Source organism: Rhinolophus hipposideros (genome assembly GCF_964194185.1).
Source record: "Rhinolophus hipposideros genome assembly, chromosome: 10".
Lineage (NCBI taxonomy): Eukaryota > Metazoa > Chordata > Mammalia > Chiroptera > Rhinolophidae > Rhinolophus > Rhinolophus hipposideros.
This window is the reverse complement of record NC_138056.1, coordinates 86,493,177-86,514,947: the sequence shown is the minus strand read 5'-3', so window position 1 is coordinate 86,514,947 and position 21,771 is coordinate 86,493,177. Positions and strand designations below refer to the sequence as shown.

The 21,771-nt window shown below is 36.5% G+C and overlaps 1 protein-coding gene across 1 annotated transcript in view; it reads right to left on the bottom strand.

The window, feature by feature from the left end:
* The window catches only part of CBL (Cbl proto-oncogene), an 87,524-nt gene that overhangs the window by 56,205 nt on the left and 9,548 nt on the right, over positions 1-21,771 (bottom strand). The window contains exon 2 of the mRNA XM_081064715.1: positions 9,521-9,768. Within this exon, the coding sequence (XP_080920841.1) occupies positions 9,521-9,768 (248 nt within the window). The remainder of the gene's footprint in view (positions 1-9,520; positions 9,769-21,771) is intronic.

Genomic DNA, 21,771 nt, shown 5'->3' with positions numbered 1-21,771 from the left:
AAGAAATCACTGCCCAACCCAAGGTCATGAAGATTTTTACCTGTTTTCTTTTAGGACTTTTCTATTTTTCGCTCTTAAGTCTTTGACCATTTTGAGTTAATTTTCATATATGCTTTATGGGAAGGGTCCAACTTCATTCTTTTGCATGTGGATATCCAATTTTCCCAGCACCATTTGTGGAAAGGGCTGTCCTTTCCCCTTTGGACTTGGCATCCTTGTCAAAAATTCACTGACCATATGTGTAAGGGTTGATTTCTGGGCTCTCTTCTATTCCATTGGTCTGTATGCCTTTCCTTATGCCAGTACCACACCATCTTGATTCCTGTGGTTTTGTAGTAAAGCTCTGAAATCAAAAAGTGAATCTTCCATCTTTGTTCTTCATTTTCAAGATTGTTTTGGCTATTTGAGGTTCCTTGAGATTCTTTATGAATTTTAGGACCAGCTTGTCAATGTCTACAAAAAGCTCAGCTGGAATTTTGATAGGAATTGTGTTGGACCTGTGGATCAACTTGGGGTGTATTGCCATCCTAACAATACATACTAAGTCTTTCAATCTATGAACATGGGCTGTCTCTCCATTTATTTAGGTCTTCTTTAACTTTTTTCAGCAACATTTCATAGTTTTCAGTGTATGAGTCTTTTGCCTTCTTGGTTAAATTTGTTCCTAACTATTTTATTCTTTCTGATGTCATTATAAAGGAATTGTTTTCTTAATTTCATTTTTGGATACTTTGCTGCCGGTACATAGAATACAACTGACTTTTGTATATTGATCTTGTATCCTGCAACTCTGCAGAACTCATTTATTGGTTCTAGTAGTTTTATAGTGCATTCCTCCCTCATGGGTTTCTACAAACAAGATTATGTTATGTGCAAATAGAGATCGTTTTATGTCTTCCTTTCCTTTGTGGATGCCTTTTATTTCTTTTCCCTGACTAACTGCTCTGACTAGAACTTCATATGTTGAATAGAAGTGGTGAGAGCAGGTATCCTTGTCTTATTCCTGATATTAAAAGGAAAGCTTTCAGTCTTTCATCACTAAGTATGTTAGCTGTGGGATTTTCATATATGGCATGGAACACCATTTTTACTTAAAAGAATGACTAACAGACAAAGTATGTTTACTCAGACATGGGTATTTGGAAGATGGTTTCTCCAAAACAAATTTAGTGACCTGTCACTTCAAGGAAAACAACTGATGGTTTTTGTTGCCAGTGATAAGACTCAAGCTTTTAAGCAAAAATTGGTATTTTGCAAAACTTAAATCCTCCACCAAGAGCTTAATAGCTTCCCACTAAAACTTTTCTGAGATTTAATAAATGAATGTGATTGTATAATGAGGTGTTAACACTTGGAAAATCTACATAATCTAGTGAATCAATATTTTCCAAGGGACCAATGCCTGATGTTACAAGATCACACATGGGTAAAAGATTAATTCCAAGTGCAAGATAGACAATGGATTTTAATGTAACAAAGTACAAAATGTTCATTGAGGTGATTTAAAAGATTTGCAGAATTAGGGCTGGCCCGGTGGCTCAGGCGGTTAGAGCTCCGTGCTCCTAACTCTGAAGGCTGCAGGTTCGATTCCCACATGGGCCAGTGGGCTCTCAACCACAAGGTTGCCAGTTCAATTCCTCAAGTCCTGCAAGGGATGGTGGGCTCTGCCCCCTGCAACTAAGATTGAACACGGCACCTTGAGCTGAGCTGCCTTGACCTGAGCTGCCTTCCGGATGGCTCAGTTGGTTGGAGCGCGTCCTCTCAACCACAAGGTTGCCAGGTTCGACTCCCGCAAGCGATGGCGGGCTGCGCCGCCTGCAACTAGCAACGGCAACTGGACCTGGAGCTGAGCTGCGCCCTCCACAACTAAGGCTGAAAGGACAACAACTTGAAGCTGAACGGCACCCTCCACAACTAAGATTGAAAGGACAACAACTTGACTTGGAGTAAAGTCCTGGAAGTACACACTTGTTCCCCAATAAAGTCCTGTTGCCTTTCCCCAATAAATCTTTTAAAAAATAAATAAATAAAAATAAAAGATTTGCAGAATTAGAAAACTCCTTTAAAAACAATTTCCATAAAAATGTTTTCATGTTGACACATAGTAGTCTTACTATTGTTATTTTTACATGATGTCTAAATGGTTTTTCTTTCCCCCTTTCTTCCGCCTCCCGCCCACTCTGGTTCAAGCTGTTGTTTCTCAATGTAGCTGTGGAGGACACAGCTCCCTGGCCCATGCTGCTATTATGAGCCTGACGCTCCCGCCGGCTGAGGCAGTTGGTGGCCGATCGTCGGTTGGCCGCTCATGGCAGCTGACAGCAGCTCTCACCAACCTCTGGCGGCTCATGGCAGCCCAGCTCCAGGGAGAGCCGTTGTTCACAATCTTAGCTGTAGAGGGCGCAGCTCACTGGCCCATGTGGGAATCGAACCAGTGACCTTAGGTGATAGGAGCATAGTGCTCCAACCACCTGAGCCACCCAGCCAGCCCCTAAAGTGTTATTTTAACTACTTAAGTATTTTTAAATTTCTTGGTTTTAATACTGAATATGGTAAATACTGGTATATAACCCTAATACACAAAAGCTCTTTGATGTACTCAGTGATTTTTAGTACATAAAAGGGTCTTTGGTCTAGACCAAAAAGTACGACAAAAAATTACATTAATAAACATAAGTTCTAGATAATCGAGTAGATATTTGGTTTTAAGAAACAATACTTTAGGTACTAACACATAGCCTACCCCTACATTAGATTTTCTAAGAAAATAGAAGATTTTACTATCACATATTAACAGTCAAACCATAGTAACTTATAATTGACTAGTCTACAAGGACTGTCATCTTACAGTTGTCTTACAGTTGTAGGGTGGTGTTGAGAACTAAATGTGACTGCTCACCTACATTAAACTTCATCTTGTCATTTCTACTAAGTTTTCTAGCCTCTCAAGATGGGGACTTAGCACTGTGTCTAAACAGGTTCACTGAGCTCAACTGAATCAACCAATCTACAAATTTTTCTCTCCCAAAAAGTAATAACAGAAACAAAGCATAAAAGTCCTGTAACACCCTCATGATTTTAAAAAAATTGAACAAACAAGAAACAAAAGGTAATGTTCTCAACCAGGTGAAGGGAATCTGTGAAGATTTCACATCATACTCAATGGTGAAAGACTGAAAGCTTTCCTCTAAACATCAGGAACAAGACAAGGATGCCTGCTTTCACCACTTCTATTCAATGTAGGTTCTATTCAACATATGAGGTTCTAGCCAGAGCTATTAGTCAGGAAAAAGAAATAAAAGGCATCCACAAAGGAAAGGAAGACATAAAACGATCTCTATTTGCACATAACATAATCTTGTTTGTAGAAACCCATGAGGAATCCACTATAAAACTACTAGAATCAATTAATGAGTTCTGCAGTTGTAGGATACAAGATCAATATACAAAAGTCAATTGTATTCTATATACCAGCAGCAAAGTATCCAAAAATGAAATTAAGAAAACAATTCCATTTATAATGGCATCAGAAAGAATAAAATAGTTAGGAACAAATTTAACCAAGGATGCAAAAGACTCATACACTGAAAACTATGAAATGTTGCTGAAAAAAGTTAAAGAAGACCTAAATAAATGGAGAGACATCCCATGTTCATAGATTGAAAGACTTAGTATGTATTGTTAGGATGGCAATACACCCCAAGTTGATCCACAGGTCCAACACAATTCCTATCAAAATTCTAGCTGAGCTTTTTGTAGACATTGACAAGCTGGTCCTAAAATTCATAAAGAATCTCAAGGAACCTCAAATAGCCAAAACAATCTTGAAAAAAAACAAAGATGGAACTTCTTGATTTCAGATCTTTACTACAAAACCACAGGAATCAAGATGGTGTGGTACTGGCATAAGGAAAGACACACAGACCAATGGAATAGAATAGAGCTCAGAAATAAACCTTTACACATATGGTCAGTGATTTTTGACAAGGATACCAAGTCCATTCAAAGGGAAAAGGACAGCCCTTTCCACAAATGGTGCGGGGAAAACCAGATTCCACACGCAGAAGAATCAAGTTGGACCCTCAGTGTACACCATATATTGTATAAAAAGTTAATTCAAAATGATCGTAGGCATAATCTTGACCTTGGATTAGGCAATCGTTTCTTAGCCATGACATCAAAAGCATAAGTAATCAAAGAAAAAATACTGGAGCTCATCAACATTAAAAACTTTTGTGCTTCAAATGATACTACCAAGAAAGTGAAAATAAGCCCCACAGAATGGGAGTAAAATTTCTTAAATCATGTATTGCATAAGAGTCTAGTACCCAGAATATGTAAAAAACACTTACAGCTCAACAATAAAAAGACAACCCAATTCAAAAACGGGCAAATGATTTGAACAGATATTTCTCCAAAGAAGATACATAAATGGCCAATAAACACACTGGACGATGCTCACATTATTACTAATTAGAGAAATGAAAATCAAAACCACAATGAGATTTCCACTTCATACCTATCGTATTTCCCTGAAAGTAAGACCAGGTCTTATATTAATTTTTGCTCCAAAAGATGCATTAGGGCTTATTTTCAGGGGATGTCTTATGTTTTCATGTACAACAATCTACATTTATTCCTGTACAAAAATCTACATTTATGCAAATAGAGTCATGTCATCTTCTGGAACATCATCATACCTCTTCAAACCACGAATTCCAGCTTGAATTTCTTGCAACTCCATTTCCTGTAGAACCATTTGCCCCAATCATGTCCAGCAATAGAGCTCTCCTTAAATGAGCATGTCTTGTCCATGTAGCCTGCTCACAGTGCATTGGCAACACAGCTGTCAGTGATTTTATCCCATGAATTCTTCACCTAAGTCATGACCTCTCGCAGGCTAGGCTTCACAAAGCTTCCGCACTGATTTCTCTCCATTCTATTTTCAATGTAGTCATTGATTTCCATGTGCAAATGGTCCTGGAATGGCTTGTTTATTGCAATATCAAGAGTCTGGAGATAGGCAGTCATTCCCGTGGGAATCACTATTTGATCTACTCTTCTCTCTGCAAAGAAGTTCTTCATGTCTTTAGCGCAGTGAGTGCTGGCTGAATCCCAGACTAGCAGACCTCTTTACCCACTTTGCAAAACAAGTGGCAGCATTAAATCAACCCACTTCCTTATAACTGCTTGTGTGCACCCGGCTTTTTCGATTTCAAGAACATAAATGCCTGAAACACGTTCAACCTTATCTTTCTTGCCCTTAATGATGATCAGAGGTGAGGCTTTCTTTCCATCCAGAAGAATTGCCAAAATACAGGTAACACGTGCACTTTTGCAACCAGTGGAGGGAATGTAGATTGACGAGGCACCCCTCTGATCAATTGTCGTTTGAGATCCTTGGCCCACAAACACTGCAGTTTCATCCATAGCAATCATGTTGGAGAGTTGGTAATTAGAAAAGTCAATGCCATCAACAAAGGACTTGAATGCAACTGCATGTTTAATAACTTCAGTATCTTCCAGCTTGAACAGTGTTTTGATCTTCTTAGAGACAGTGCATTGCTAAAGGAAGCCATCCAGCCAGTGTTGTGATGCTTTGAATTCTTCTGGGGATATTTCTAATTGTGGTGCCATTGTGAGAACAAATGCTTGAATATCAGCCATGCGCACAACCAAAGCCTTTGCTCTCCAGTCAGCAATCCATTCACAGATGTCTCCCAGCTCAGGAAATAATGGTTGCTGACCTGATCCATACTTGCACTTCTTAACATTTCCCTCGTTCACCTATTGGCTGAGGTTATGTACTTCGCTTGTCATTTTCGGACCATTCGGAGATCCAACTTCTTCTCTTTGCAAAAAGGCGTAAGATTCTTGTCCCGGGAGTCCTCCACGATTCCTTTCTTGTACTCGATGGAATAGCTCTTTCGTTTTGCACTCATCTTGTCTGGGAGTCAAAATATTATTCCCTTTAAATCTACCATTAAACCAAGTGTTAATTGAAAACTTACAATACAGGAATGGCAACAAAAATGATCACAGTTAAGAATGGTCCACACAAAAGCGACAAAAAATTGCAGGCCACCAAAATTCAGAAAACATTTATTTCACACAAGTACATTAAGTACATCCATTACAACACACAACGTATTGAATTATGAAGATTCATATTAGACACAACTAGGTCCGTTCCTTATCAAGTGCACACGTTATCTGTGCGTTGTGTCTGTACTCCGATTGGTCATTCAGCAGTAAGTCTCGAGTTCATTTGTTTACATTAGGCATTTACCTCTCGTCCAAAGGTGCCCGCTTGGGTATTTACAAATACTTAATTATAATTTATATCATCATTTAAGTATTAATGTCAGTAATATCATTTATATTTAATTATATATTATCATTTTATAATTCAACACGTCCATCGTGTGTTGCAATGGATGTACTAAATGCATCTGTCTGGCTGACAATCTTAACTGGGGCTTATTTGGGGGTAGGGCTTATATTATGAGCATCCTGAAAAATCACACTAGGGCTTTTTAGGTCTTATTTTCGGGGAAATATGGTAGTAGGGTGGCTATAATAAAGAAAAAAATACGATAACAAATGTTGGTGAAAAATTGGAACCCTCATACTTGCTGGGGGAATGTAAACTGGTAAGCTGCTGTGGAAAACAGTTTGGTGGTTCCTCAAAAAGTTAAAACATAAAATTACCATGACTCAGCAATTCCACTCCTAGATATATACCCAAGAGAACTGAAAACATATAGTCAAAATGTTCATAACAGATTATTCATAATAGTCAAAAGTAGGAACAACCCAAATGTCCATAATCAAAATGTGGTATATATCCATACAACAAAAATTTATTTAGCCATAAAAACGAATGAAGTACTGAACATGGATGAATTGTGAAAACATGCTAAGTGAAAGAAGCCAGACAAAAATGGCTACTGTTATATTATTCTACTTATATGAAACTTTGAGAACAGGGAAATCCACAGAAACAGAAAGTATGTTTCAGTGATGGCCAAGGGCTGGGGTAGGGAGAGCAGGAGTGGGGGATGGGAGGACCGCTAATGAGTACAGGGTTTCTTTTTGGGATAATGTAAATATTCTGGAATCCGTGCTGATGGTTGCACAACTTTGTGAACACACTAAAAACCAGTGAATTATATACTTTAAAGAGGTGAATTTTATGGTACGTGAACTGTATCTCAATTTAAAAAACTGAGTAAGAAAAAAAGCCTCTAAGCAACCAAAATACAGATCACAAAGATCATATAGTAGAGCCATATGTTTTCCTTTGTTAAAAAAATCTGATTCTCACCTGAAATTTATTTATTCTCACTTTACATGTAACTTGTACAAACCTGGTTATATGAACTCAAAACCCATAGTGAATTTAAAGCTTATTAGGGGGAGTAAAATTGATACAGACAGACATACTGACAGTAAGGTTTTAAGACAGGCAAAAGAACTTGCATGTATAGTATGAAGACATTTAGGAAGGGCAAAATTGGTGTATATACTGCATTAGTTTCTGGTAGTGTCACTGATACTCAGCTTGATACATAATCTACGTTTACAGTCACGAAAATAATGATGATAATGAAGATAATAAGAGCTAACCCACTTGTCATTCTCAATGTGCTAATCACTGTTCTAAGCACCAAACATTTAGTTATTCATTCAATAACTCCCAAAAATCCTACAAGTACTATTATGATTTCATTTTCCATATGAGGAAACTGAGGGATCGATCACATAGCTAACTAAGTGGAAAAGTTAATATTCAAAGTCAGGCAGTAGCAGTCCATCCTCTTAACCAGTATACTACACTGCCTCTAAGCGATGCACTATGAATCTTGGGAAAAAGTATTAAACAATGTTCAGTATGCTCTAAGACTAGATTGGTAATTTTTATTTCACTATAAAAATGCTCTTTTAGAAAAAAATTGTTCTACAGCAGCCAATTATCTATAGGAGAAAGTCTAGAGGTCAAAGAACAGCTCTTTATAATCTAACTCCAACCTGTATTTCCAGCTTATGTACCTCACCCAATTCTAGCCAAACCAGACTGCTCATGTTCCTTAAACACACAGAGCCTACGTTTTAATGCCACTGTTAAAGGCCTTTTCTTCACTCCTTGCCTAGAAATTCCTACTTACCCTTCAAAATCTAGCTCAAATAACACTTCCTCTGTGCCACCCTCTCTGATGTCACTAGGCAAACTGTTCACACAGTATTTTGTACATTTCTCTATTAAAGCATTTATCACATTACATCATAACTGAATACTGAAGAATCCTTTTCACCTCCTAAAATTAGACAGAACCTAGTTCACTGTAGATGGCAAATAAATTTTTAAAGTTCCGGTTTTTAAAAAATTGTTTTTCTAAAACTCAGCAATACAAAATGACTAGTCAGCTAAGGTCCATATAGTCAAAGTTTTAACAAAAGTCATGAAATTGAAATAATTAAAAGGAATAAAGTTCATTTTCGTATAAACTAGAAGTTACAAAGTTTCCTACACATTGAATTCAGTCACCAGAAATCTTTTTAAGAAGAAAAACTGATACCCTGGACCAAACTAGAGTAATCTGTGGTAGTAAAGATAATATGAATAATGATGTGGGCAAAATTTTAAGTGAGACAAGGGTTCCCAGAATCTAAACCAACAGAGACAAAGTAGGCTACAAGGATAGCATTTAGTAAGTTACTGCTCGAGTAATGCATGCCAACTTCATGCTCTCAAAAATTACTGTCCTCTCTAATTCAAGTCACTCCTTGAGAGTAATTTATTCCCTAAAATGTTCTAGTGGAATTTCCGTTTTTTACTTGTTAATGAGTTAATATGTATTTCCAATTGAACAAAACCAAATTCAATTACACCATAAATACAATCAACCTATTTCTCTCTCAGCAATTTCCAACAACCAAGCTAGTAACATATAGAATAACTAATATACTCATAATTTTTGGTATTTAGTAAGTATAAAATAGTCCCTCAAATATTTATTGAATTAACTGAATTTGCCAATATATTTTACCTATAAAGTAAATGTCATTTCACTTTGCTTTATTGAAAAAAAAAGTTATCTAAACTATTGGCTTAATTTTTTTCCCTATTATCCCATACTTATAACTTACCTAATATGCTACAGCTCTGGCAAAACATGACCTCTTAGTATTTACTCCCAACCTCAGCTTAATCCCAACCTCTTTCTTTCAAACTCTCACTTATCCACAAATTTCCATGATCTTCAGGGTTTCTAAAGGACTTACTGCCTCCAATTCATCTTCATGACTGTAAGTCACTAATTTTCAGAGGTAACCAAACCTATCAAAGCTAGGAATGGTGCCATATCCTCCAAGGCAACCTTTTATACAAAGCACATGTTTAAACCAAATGTCAACTGCATTCTTGTTGACATAAAATTAAAACCAAGTCAACTACTTCGATGTGTTACCCATTTGGGCAGTCCCAACCTTGAACATGTATTTGTGTAGTATTCTCCATTACCTAGGCTGAGAATTTTCCTCATACATTCTTTCTTTACCCTCCTTGAAGAGGCTTATGGTCTGCTTAGTTTTCTTCATCAAATTCTCCATGAACACCCTAAAATACTCATTTTCTCCAAGTGTCTCCATCTTCCCCTCATATCTTGACAAGATAGTGCGGAGATGCTGGTAGGTATCTGGCAGCAGGTCTAAGATATAAGGTGGGCTATTCTTTAGCGCCAGCTTTGGGTTCTGACACAACCGCACCACCTGCAACAAATGGAAAAGAAGGGCTATTACTTGAAGGATCTTAAGGATAATTTCCTTTTTTAAAATATGTAATCTGTTATAAAATATGTGCTCTTGCAGAACTATGAAAAATGGATAAGAATATAAGAAATGATCCATAACCCCTCTGCCCACAGGCAATCATTTTATATTTTTAGCTGTCCCCCTAGAAGGGTAGGTTCTTCAAACCACATGGGGGACTATGATTCAGACAAGAAAGACTAATTGGGGAGTGGGGGAATATCCACACAAATGCCTAAAAATTGCTAGATGAAATATGGCAAATTCCTTTTAAATGCGTGGCTTACCCCACAATAGAATAAAGAAAATTCCTAAGGGCAGAAACAAAGAACATGGCTGTCGTAGGAGGTAAATTGTGGTGATGTAGGGACCTAGAGTTTTAACAACCACTAGGGGACAGGAACAAAGGCTTGGACCCAGCAAAGCATGGAGTTAACTGAGATACCTTTCCTACTCATATAAATACAAGACTCTCAGAATTTGCCTGGTAATTCTTTTTACCACCTTTTACTTTCAACTTTTCTGAGTTCTTATGTTTTAAGTGGGTCTCTTTTAAAGAACATACAATTAGGTTTTTTTGTTTTGTTTTGTTACTTTTTATTGGGGAATATTGGGGAACTATGTTTTTCCAGGACCCATCAACTCCATGACAAGTCGTTGTTTTCAATCTAGTTGTGGAGGGCGCAGTTCACTGGCCCGTGTGGGAATCAAACCGGGACCTTGGTGTTATGAGCGCTGTGCTCTAACCACTGACCCACCTGGCCCCCGCAACTAGATTTTTTTAAATCCAATACAACAATCTGTGTTTTCAACTGGTGGGTTTAGTCCATTTTGTATTTGTTATAATGATACTTTGTATTTACTCCTACCATCTTACTTTGTACCTTCCATTCACATAGATTTTTCTGTGTCTGGAAAAGAAAAATTAGTAGAATAAAAAGTCTAAAAACAGACCTATACGTATATGCTAAAGTCTTAACTCATCACAAAAGTGGTCTTTTCCAAAAATAGTAGTGCAATAATTGGGGATAGATGTAGGGAAAAAAGAAAATCAAACTAAACCCTTACCTTACACTATACCACACACACACACAAAACAAACAAACAAACAATAAAACCCATCCTCGATGGGTTATAGACCTAAATGTGAAAGGCAAATCCATAAAGTTTTAGGAAATAATGTAAGAAAAATTACCTTTCATGATTTCATAATAGAGAAAAAGTTATCTTAAACAGGACCATAAAAAAGTATTAACCATAAAAGAAATATTAAGTTCTATTACTTTAAAAGTAAGAACTTCTAAGACACCACAAAAAGAATAAAAACACATGTACAAAATCAGAGAAGATATCTACAATACATACATATCAGACATATATATCCAGAATATGTAAAGAACATCTACAAATTAATAAGATTAAGACAATCAAATATACAAAAATGGACAAAAGACGAACAGGAACATCACAAAAGAAGGTATCCAAATAACCAATAAACATATGAAATAGTGCTCAACCTCATTAATGATTCAGGAAAACGAAAATTACAAAATCACGATTAGGTACTATTATTACACATAACAAAATGGCAATGCCAACTACTGGCAAGGAGCAAGAACCCTCAAATACTGCTGGTGGGAATCTAAACTGCTAAAACCAACTTAGAAAACAGTTCAGCTCTATACTGTCAGGTTAAAGATTAATATGCTCCATGACCCTGCAGATCCATGCTTGGAAAGGTATACTAGGGTACACATACAAAACTGTGTAATAACTACAAACTACAAACAACCTGCTATGCCCATTGGATCTATGTACAGTGGATAAATTGTGGCATAACTATCAGCAACAGCAATACACTACACTTACTACCATGTGGATGCTCCTCTTAAACAAAGCTGATACGAAGAAACCAAAAACAAAATACAATATGAATACATGTATATGACTACATTACTTTTCAAAAGATATCCCTTTAAACTATATTATTTAGGTATGCATACAAAGTGGTAAAAGTATAAGTAATGGAAAGAAAAAAATAAATTTTATTTGCAGATAATATAACTGTCCATAAAGAAAATCTAAGAGAACCGATAAAGCACTAGAAACAATAAAACAGTCTAATAGGTTGCTGGATTCAAGACAGATATACCAAAACAGCATTCATAGATATTTTACAAATAATCTAAAAATGCAATTTTAATTGTTGCCATTTAAGTGGCATAAAAATTTAAGGTTCCTAGGAATACAGCTAACAAAAGATGTTCAAGACTTTTATGAAAAAAATTATAAAACTTTATTGAACATAAAAGATAGAAATTGCTGGAGAACTCTATCATGTTTAAGGATAGAAAGACTCAATGTAAAAATGTCAGTTCTCCCATACTACAGGGAAACAATAATCAAAACAGCATGGTACTGGCAGAAAAACAGACACACAGAACAATGGAATAGAACTGAGAACCCAGAAATAAACCCACATAAATATGGACAGATAATTTTTGACAAAGAAGCCAGAAACGTACAATGGAGAAAAGACAGCCTCTTCAATAAATGGTGCTGGAACAACTGGAAAGCCTCGTGCAAAAGAATGAAATTGGACTGCGATCTATCACCTTGTACCAAAATTAATTCAAAATGGATCAAAGACCTAAGCATAAGACGTGACACAATAACCTGCATAGAAGAAAACAGAGGTACGAAACTTATGGACCTTGGGTTCAAAGAGCATTTTATGAATTTGACTCCAAAGGGAAGGGAAGTAAAAGCTAAAATAAATGAATGAGACTATATCAAACTTAAAAGCTTCTGCACAACAAAAGAAACCATCGACAAAATAAAGAGGCAACCGACTGAATGGGAGAATATATTTTTGCGAACAGTGCCTCCGATAAGGGGTTAATATCCAAAATATACAAGGAACTCATACAACTCAACAACAAAAAAACAAACAACCCAACTGAAAACTGGGCAGCGGACCTGAAGAGACATTTCTCCAAAGAGGACATACAAATGGAAAATAGACATGAAAAAATGCTCCACATCACTAATCAGAGAAATGCAAATAAAAACTACAATGAGACATCACCTCACCCCAGTCAGAATGGCTATCATCAACAAGACAAATAGTAACAAGTGTTGGAGAGGCTGTGGAGAAAAAGGAACCCTCATACACTGTTGGTGGGAATGCAGACTGGTGCTGCCGTTATGGAAGGCAGTGTGGAGGTTCCTCAAAAAATTACAAATAGAGTTATTATATGACCCAGCAATCGCTCTCCTTGGTATCTACCCAAAATATCTGAAAACATTTATCCATAAAGACACGTGTGCTCCAATGTTCATTGCAGCTTTGTTGACGGTGGCCAAGATATGGAAACAACCAAAATGTCCTTCCATAGATGAATGGATAAAGAAGTTGTGGTATATATACACAATGGGATACTATTCAGCGGTAAGAAAAGATGACATAGGAACATTTGTGACAACATGGATGGATCCTGAGATTTAATGCTAAGCGAAATAAGTCAGAAAAAGTAAAGAACCATATGATTTCACTGATATATAGTATATAAAACTGAAAACAAAAGAACAAGACAAACAAATGAACAAAAACTCATCATAGACAATAGTTTAGGGGTTACCAGTGCGTAAGGGAGGAGGGGGGCTCTAGAAAAGGGTAAATGGGGTCTGATATATGGTGATGAAAAGAGAACTTACTCTGGGTGGTGAACACACAATGTGAGATATCAATACTGTATTACAGAATTGTACAACTGAAATCTATGTCACTTTACCAACAATTGTCACCTCAATAAACTTTAATTAAATATATATATATATTAGCTCTATCCCCGATTAGTGTATAAATTCAGCACAATTCCTATCAAAATTCCAACAAGCTTTTTCATGGAACTTAACAAGCTGATCCCAAAACCCACATGGAAGAAAAAGGGATCAAAATCACCCAAGCCTATATTGAAAAATCACAAGGTAGATGGCATTTACTCAATGTAGTATCAACACTTAGTATATCTTATAATTCAAAATATGATGTTGACTAAAGATCAACGGTAGTAAACGGCCAAATGGAACAGAAGAGAACCCAAACACAGACTCACACATGTACAGAAATTTAGTATCAGAAGTAGCATAATAAATCAGAGTTCAAGAGAAAAACCGGCCCGGTGGCTCAGGTGGTTGGAGCGCTGTGCTCCTAAAGCTGAGGTCACCGGGTTCGATTCGCACATGGGCCAGTGAGCTGCACCCTCTACAGCTAAGATTGTGAACAACAGTTCTCCCTGGAGCTGGGCTGCTCTGAGCAGCCAGAGGTTGGCCCGAGCTGCGTGGGCTGCTGAGTGCCACGCCAGCGGCTACCTGCTACCCTCAGCCTGCAGGGAGCGCAAGGCCCATAATACCAGCATGGGTCAGAGAGTTGTGTCCTACACAACTAGACTGAGAAAGAAACAACGGCTTGAACCGGAGTGGGGGAGGGGAGGCAAAAGAAAAGGGGGGCGTAAATAAATAAATAAATAGAAATTTAAAAATATATATACATCAATGCAATTATAATACGGTGTATTCCTGAACATCCTTTTTATTTTCTGCTAGGTTAACTGAACTTTTCATCAATGAAATATCCCTCTTTATCTCTAGTAACACTACATGCTACTTGCCTCAAAGTTCACTTTATCTCACTCACAGAACTAAACAAGATTTCTAAGGTCGGTGTTTGCATAGTATATGTTTTTTATATTCTTCTACTTTCAAGCTTTCTGTGTTCTTACACTTAACGTGTGACTCTACGTATGCAGAATATAGTTGGTTTCCTTTTAATCCATTCTGACAATCTTTGGTTTTAACAAATTTGATCTGTTTACATTTAAATTATGAAATTACTTGGGGGGAGGGGGGTTCACAGTGTGAGGGATATAAATGATGAACGTCTAAGTATTACCTTGTCTTGTACACCTGAAACTAATAAATAAAAAAAAATAATAAATAAATAAAAATAAAAAATAAAAAATAAAAATAAAATAAAAATAAAAATAAATAAATAAATTATGAAATTACTATTATTGTAGGTCAAATGTGGGCAATTTCATAGTTCACCTAATAAGTACTGATTCTATAATAAATAAAATAACTTACTATTTGTTTTCTTTGTGTCTCTCCTGTCCCACATTCCTTTATTTCCCCTTTCTTGCCCTCTTTTGGATTAAATATTTTTTATTTTCCCAATTGGCTTGTCAAATATAGTCTTTTACTACTCTGTTAGTGATTACCTTAGTGATTATAACATGCATGCACTCTAACTCATGAAATCTTAATTTTAATTAGTACTTTCAGCACTTTCCAGACAATCCAAAGAACTTGGAACACTAACTCCATTTACTATGTGCTATTACTATCATACACTGTAATTCCATATAGCTTACAAAGTCCACAAGTAATTATTACTATTATTATTTTATATAAACAATATCCATTCATATTTACCCACATAACAGCCCTTTCCAATGCTGTTCATCCTATTCAGAAATCATTTTCCTTCAGCCTAAAGAATATCCTTTAGTATTTCCTTTAGGGTAGGTCTGCCTGGCTACAAATCCTCTCAGTTTCTGTTTGTCCTGAAAGCATCTTTATTTTGTAACCACTTTAAAAGGCTGTTCTCACTGGAAAAATATTGACAGTTACTTTTTGTCATTTTATGGCTACTATTTCATGTCTTCTGGATGCCACTGTTAGTGTTGAAGGCAGGCTGTCATGTCAGTTTCATTGCTCCTTTGAAGGTAAAATTTCTTTTATTCTCTAGTTGCCATTCAGATTTTCTTGGCTCAGGTTTGCAACAGCTTTACTGTGATGTATCTAGATGTATTTTATTTGTATTTCTCCTGGTGTTTATGCAGCTTTAATTTAGGACTTGATGATTTTCATCAGTTTGGGGAAAGTATCAGTCAATATCTCATCAAATATTGCTTCTATCCCATTCTTTCTCCTCTCCTTCTGGAACTTCAGTTACTTATATATAAGACCTTTTCAACATCTTCCAAATGTCACTTACCCTCTTTTCTAAGTATTCTCCATCCTTTTGTCTCTCAATGCTTCAGTCTGGATTTCTTTTTCCTGATTTATCTTGCACTTTACTAATTCTGTCCTTCAGCTGTATCTATGCTGTTAAACTTTCCACTGTGTTCTTAATCAGTTCTTATGTTTTTTTCAGTTCTAGAATTTCTATTTCGTTCTTTATCATTTTAAGTTTCTGTGAAAATTATCAATTTTGTCTTTGATTCTTCTAACACATTTATCATAAATATACCTTAAGTCCATGACTGATAACTCAAATATCTGTACCTTCATGGGTATGTTTCTATTGTCAATTTTCCCTCTTGGCTTTCAGTTGCATTTTCCTTTTCAAATGCCTAGTTATTTTTTTATTGAATGCTGTATATAAAAATGATATAGACAAGCTTAAGCCATGGATGATGCTATTCAGAAAGAACTTACTTTTGCTTCTGGCAGGCAGATAGGCTAGAAACAGCAGGAACCCCTGATCATCTTAATCTACCCCAAAATTGAGAAGATTAAAAATCTGGGCTTCAGTCCTTATAAAGACTTCAGTCCTTATAAAGACTTCTGTTTCACCCTTACTCCTACCACTTAAGACCACAGGGACCCAACCCAAAAACTTAGAGTGTTTCGTTTCCTAGGGCCTTCCACATTGGCAGACCCTAATTCCAATTTTTTGTCCTCCTTGACATAAGTATTTTGAAAACTATTCAGCCTCTCAGCTGTCACTTCCAGAATCAGAAATGACCTAATAATAGACAAGGCAACCTCAAACATCAGGCTCACATTTCAGAGCTTTCCTTATCTTCCAGAACATGGTCTCATAATCAGTCACTGCTCTTCAACATCTTGCAGTTTTTCTAGTTAGCAGTGTATTTGACTTGAAACAACCTAGTCTAACATCAGTAGAAGCATAAGTCTGACATCTTACTCATTATTTCACATTTTAAAATACCTGTATTTTTGTGTCACCCAAAGCTCATTATAAACTTTTTGAAGATGTCTAAATGATTCTATTCTATGAATATACCATAACATATCTTAACCATCAAACCCCACTTTCACATTTATGTTGTTTTCAAGACTTTAGCACTGCAAGTATCACTGTGATGAATATCTTTGGGCATTTTTTTCTTCTATATATCAGATTATTTCCTTAGGGATAGATCCCCCAGAAGTGGAATCATCAGGTCCATCTAGAACAACTGCAAACTTCCAATTTAATGACTACCCATCAGTGACTCTTCAAATGATGAGTGAGACAATATAAATTTTTTAAAGTTAGATGTTTTATTCTTTGTATAGCATTTCCTGAACTTTTGAAAAACAGCCGTACATAAAAGTCTAGCAAATAAAGACAAGCTAAATCAACAAAAGAATTTGATGTTATGAATATTTTTAACAGTGTTTTAGGAACTGTTCATCCTAGCAAGTTTTAAGCCAAAAGGGAATGAATGACAGAACCAAGAAAAAAAGACTCCACCTCAGAAGACAACTAAATTCTAAGTGCAATAGAGTCAAGAACTCATATTAACAAAACAAATGCAAACAGTCCCCAATGTGTCAGTGTTACATTCCAAAACCTCTTTTATAAGTCAGTTGTTTATAATTCAGACTATATTTTTACAAAATACAAGTATATATACATATATAAAGAGTATTAAGGGCCGGCCCGGTGGCTCAGGCGGTTAGAGCTCATGCTCCTGACTCCGAAGGCTGCCGGTTCAATTCCCAAAGGGGCCAGTGGGCTCCCAACCACAAGGTTACCAGTTCAATTCCTCGAGTCCAGCAAGGGATGGTGGGCTGTGCCCCCTGCAACTAGCAAGGGCAACTGGACCTGGAGCTGAGCTGCGCCCTCCACAACTAAGACTGAAAGGACAACAACTTGAAGCTGAATGGCACCCTCCACAACTAAGATTGAAAGGAAAACAACTTGACTTGGAATAAAGTCCTAGAAGTACACACTGTTCCCCAATAAAGTCCTGTTCAAAAAAAAAAAGTAAAAAAAGAAAAAGAATATTAAAATGGTAGATTCCTGGGTTAGTCCATAGAAGGCAGTAGGGGAGATTGACATTGAAACTAAGAGATCAAGATCTAGCAAAGACTGCAAGAGGTATATGATTGAAGGTTTTTATTTTCAGAAAAAAATTGAACATGATTCATATAGAGAAAGAACCAGGTGAGGAAAAGAGATAAATGCAAAGCTGAGGTTTCTACCAAAACATGGGAAATAAGATCTACAACACAGCTAGGAACACTAAACACCATTAAAAGAAGGGACACCTCCTTCCTCTAAAACAGGAAGAAAGGGAGTGAGGGCAGGTTCAGACAGAGATAAATTCAGAGATAAGGAGGCAGTAAGTTAAAGTTATACCTGATGGTTTTAATTTTTCTCCATATAATCATTCAACAAATATATGTCAGGCACTGGGATACAGAAGTAAAAAGACAACAAACATCCCTGAATCTGTATCAGGCAATAAACAATATTTAAAAAAAAAAAAAAAAAGTCAACAGGAAAAATATCAGGTTCTAGGCAGAGACTCAAAATAAAGCAACATAATAAGAAAATGCTGGATGACTACGTTAGAATAGTGAATAGGGAAAGCTTTCTGAGGTGAATTTAGGTTAAGAGTTGAAATTACAGGAAGGAGTCAGCCATGAAGACTCATCAGAAAAGTAGCCCAAAAAGAGGGAACTAATCCGACAGCCCTAAAGTAGAAACAGGTCTGAATTTGTTTGAGGAATAGAAAGGTCAGTGAGACTGAAATGCAGAGAGCAAGGTGGAGAGGGTGATTGAGACAGAGATGTAGAGTAGACAGGGAATTAACAAGGAGACATTATGATGAAACATAAAATACAAGCTTTTAAGTTTTAAATTAAAATTTAAAAGGCCCAGCGTTTTAATATCTTGGTAAGATTGTATCAAACAACCATATTTAAATGTCCAGTTTCAGTCATGTACCTTCAGTAAATTTCTTAACCTCTAAGCCTCAGTTCCTTTATCTGTAAAAAGAGATAATACCTACCTCATAATAAAAAGCTTATGAAAGGACGAACAGTTTCCAATAAAGTAGGCATTTTGTGTTAGTTCCCCTACCATTTTCATATTACTTGACGAGGTTTATATGTGTAGGTAGGCAGGTAGTAGGCATTTTGTAACTGTCAGTTCCCCTCCCATTTCCATATTACTTGACGAGATTTGTATGTAGGCAGGAATTATCTACTGAAAACAGACTGGTAGACCTCACATCATCCTTTGATGACTACCAGAAAGTGATACCATTATTTCTACCATCCTGACCCTTGCCACAGCTACCTTCCCCATTCTACATGGTCTCTGACTAATTGGTAGCCATGGAATGAGAAAAGGCAGCAGGCCCCTCAAGAATAGGGTGACCCAGAATCTACAAAAGCTACAGTATCCACCCCTTCAAAGGTCCTAACCAAGCAGAGATCCCAATTTAAAGGCAAATGTATTAACACCACGGAATTCACGTTAAAATGCACTATTTGCCTAATTCCTCTAGGAAAAAAGATATACTTCCTTTCAATAACAACAAAAACTAAAATTAAAATTGCTCTGATCTTACATACATTGCACAACCTATAATATGCGATCAATAAATGTTAATGACAATGAATTGAAAAATATATCACCCCTCATAACATCAGACTTACACTATCACAACAAGTTAAAAAATGTCTCCAAGGGGCAGCCTGATGGCTCAGTTGGTTAGAGCACGAGCTGTCAATAAAAGGGATGCCAGTTCAATTCCCGCATGGGATGGTGGGCTGTGACCCTGCAACTAAAGATTGAAACGGCGACCGGACTTGGAGCTGAGCTGCACCCTCCACAACTAGATGGAAGGACAACGACTTGGAGCTGATGGGCCCTGGAGAAACACCCTGTTCCCCAATATTCCCCAATGAAATTTATTTTTAAAAAAAAATGTCTCCAAAACCCTTGATTTATTTGTATTTTCTAACTAGTACCATGTACCTTCCAGGAATATTATCTATCTACCTTTAGAATGTAACCTTGTAAAAGATCATTTGTAGATTAAATGTCTGTTCTCAAGATATTTTTGAGATGAATCATCACATGACCAGGGAAATCAGCACTCCACTAACAACTCTGAATCTTCAATACTAATATATACCATAAAGAAAATAAATAGGGGGGAGGGGGGAGGGAGATGAGGGTAAGGGGGATCAAATATATGGTGATGGAAGGAGAACTGACTCTGGGTGGTGAACACACAATGGGATTTATAGAGGATGTAATACAGAATTGTACACCTGAAACCTATGTAACTTCACTAAGAACTGTCACCCCAATAAATTAAAAAAAGAAAATAAATAAATAGGTAAACCTACTCTTGATATTAAAGTCTTGTGGAAAGAAAAAAATGCCTTACTTATAACCTCTAGGGGGAAAGTTCCAAAAAGGCTCCATGAATAATTCAAGTCAATAGTTAACAAATATCAAAGGCCTAACAACCTCCCCCTATTACTTAGTGAATTTTAAATTGGCAGTCATATAGTTAACTAAAGCACAAATAAACACTCAGAGCTTTAAAATATTCACCAAATGATTTCTGAAAGACAAAGTATTTTCCTGCTTAGCCTGCCTCCATTCAGCCAACCTTATTTTGCTTTGCAAGTCTTGCAATAGCAAAACTGGCTGCCTTTTGGTTACTTCTGCTGTACATTTACAGCATCACTCAGAACAATGTCAAAAAGAAAAACGTGCATATCTCTGGCAAACCAACAGTATCCTTTCACAGCTGCCATAGTGTAGTCCATCCATAATAGCTTTCTCACTAGCCTAGCTCCTCTCTTTGCTTCTGCCAAGGCTCAGTGGTCAATAGAAAAAAATTTTGAAAGTGCTATAATCACAATAAAGAGGAATAAAATTATGCTTGAAAATTGCTAAATTTTTAAAAAGAGAAAAGAAGCTACAGAGAACTTTTTCATGTGTTAAAAACATGATTAAAATAAGCACTATGCCTCAAAAATGAGTATTTGGTATGTTGAGCTATGCACCAAATATGTAAAATTTGATTACAGTTTTCAAAGAATCAATATTGTTCAAGAGAACAGGAGACACAACAGAAAGGACACAAGAATAGGAGTCTGAAGCCCTGGGTTCTACTTTGATGAATGACATCAATTGGCTACATGACCTTAGGCAAGTTATTCATCTCTCGGGGTCTCAATTTCTGCCTCTACAAATGAAAGATCAATTAATCTCTCAAGTCTCTTAAGACTTTAATTTCCTAAAGTCTCCTTTACAGACTCAACAACTCAGAAATGAAGAGGTTTATAAATATACAGTGAAGCTTTTGTGGTTTTTTTTTTTTTTTTTTATTGAGGAATACTGGGGAACAGTATGTTTCTCCAGGGTCCATCAGCTCCAACTTGTTGTCGTTCAATCTATTTGTGGAGGGTGCAGCTCACTGGCCCATGTGGGAATCGAACCAGCAACCCTGTTGTTCAGGGCTCATGCTCTAACCAACAGAGCCATCCGGCCACCCACAGCGAAGCTTTTGAATGAAACCAACTCATGACTGTTTTTCAAAGAGAAATCAGAAAGCTATACTTTTGTTAAAGCAACATACCATCACTAGATAATGGCCCCAAGAAAAAAGCTTTTTACTTCTAATTACATACTATTCTCCATTATTGATTTATCAAAACTCCATTCAAGGACTTGAATAGTAATTACTACCTAACACTTCTCAAATACCACCCCACACTGTTTATTAAAGATACTATGCCACATATAATTATCATCCTCAATACTTTCATTTATCACATTAATTAGAGAAAAATACAGCTAATACAGTGTATAAAATTAACCGACATGTGCTGCCGTCTTAACCATGCAGTTTA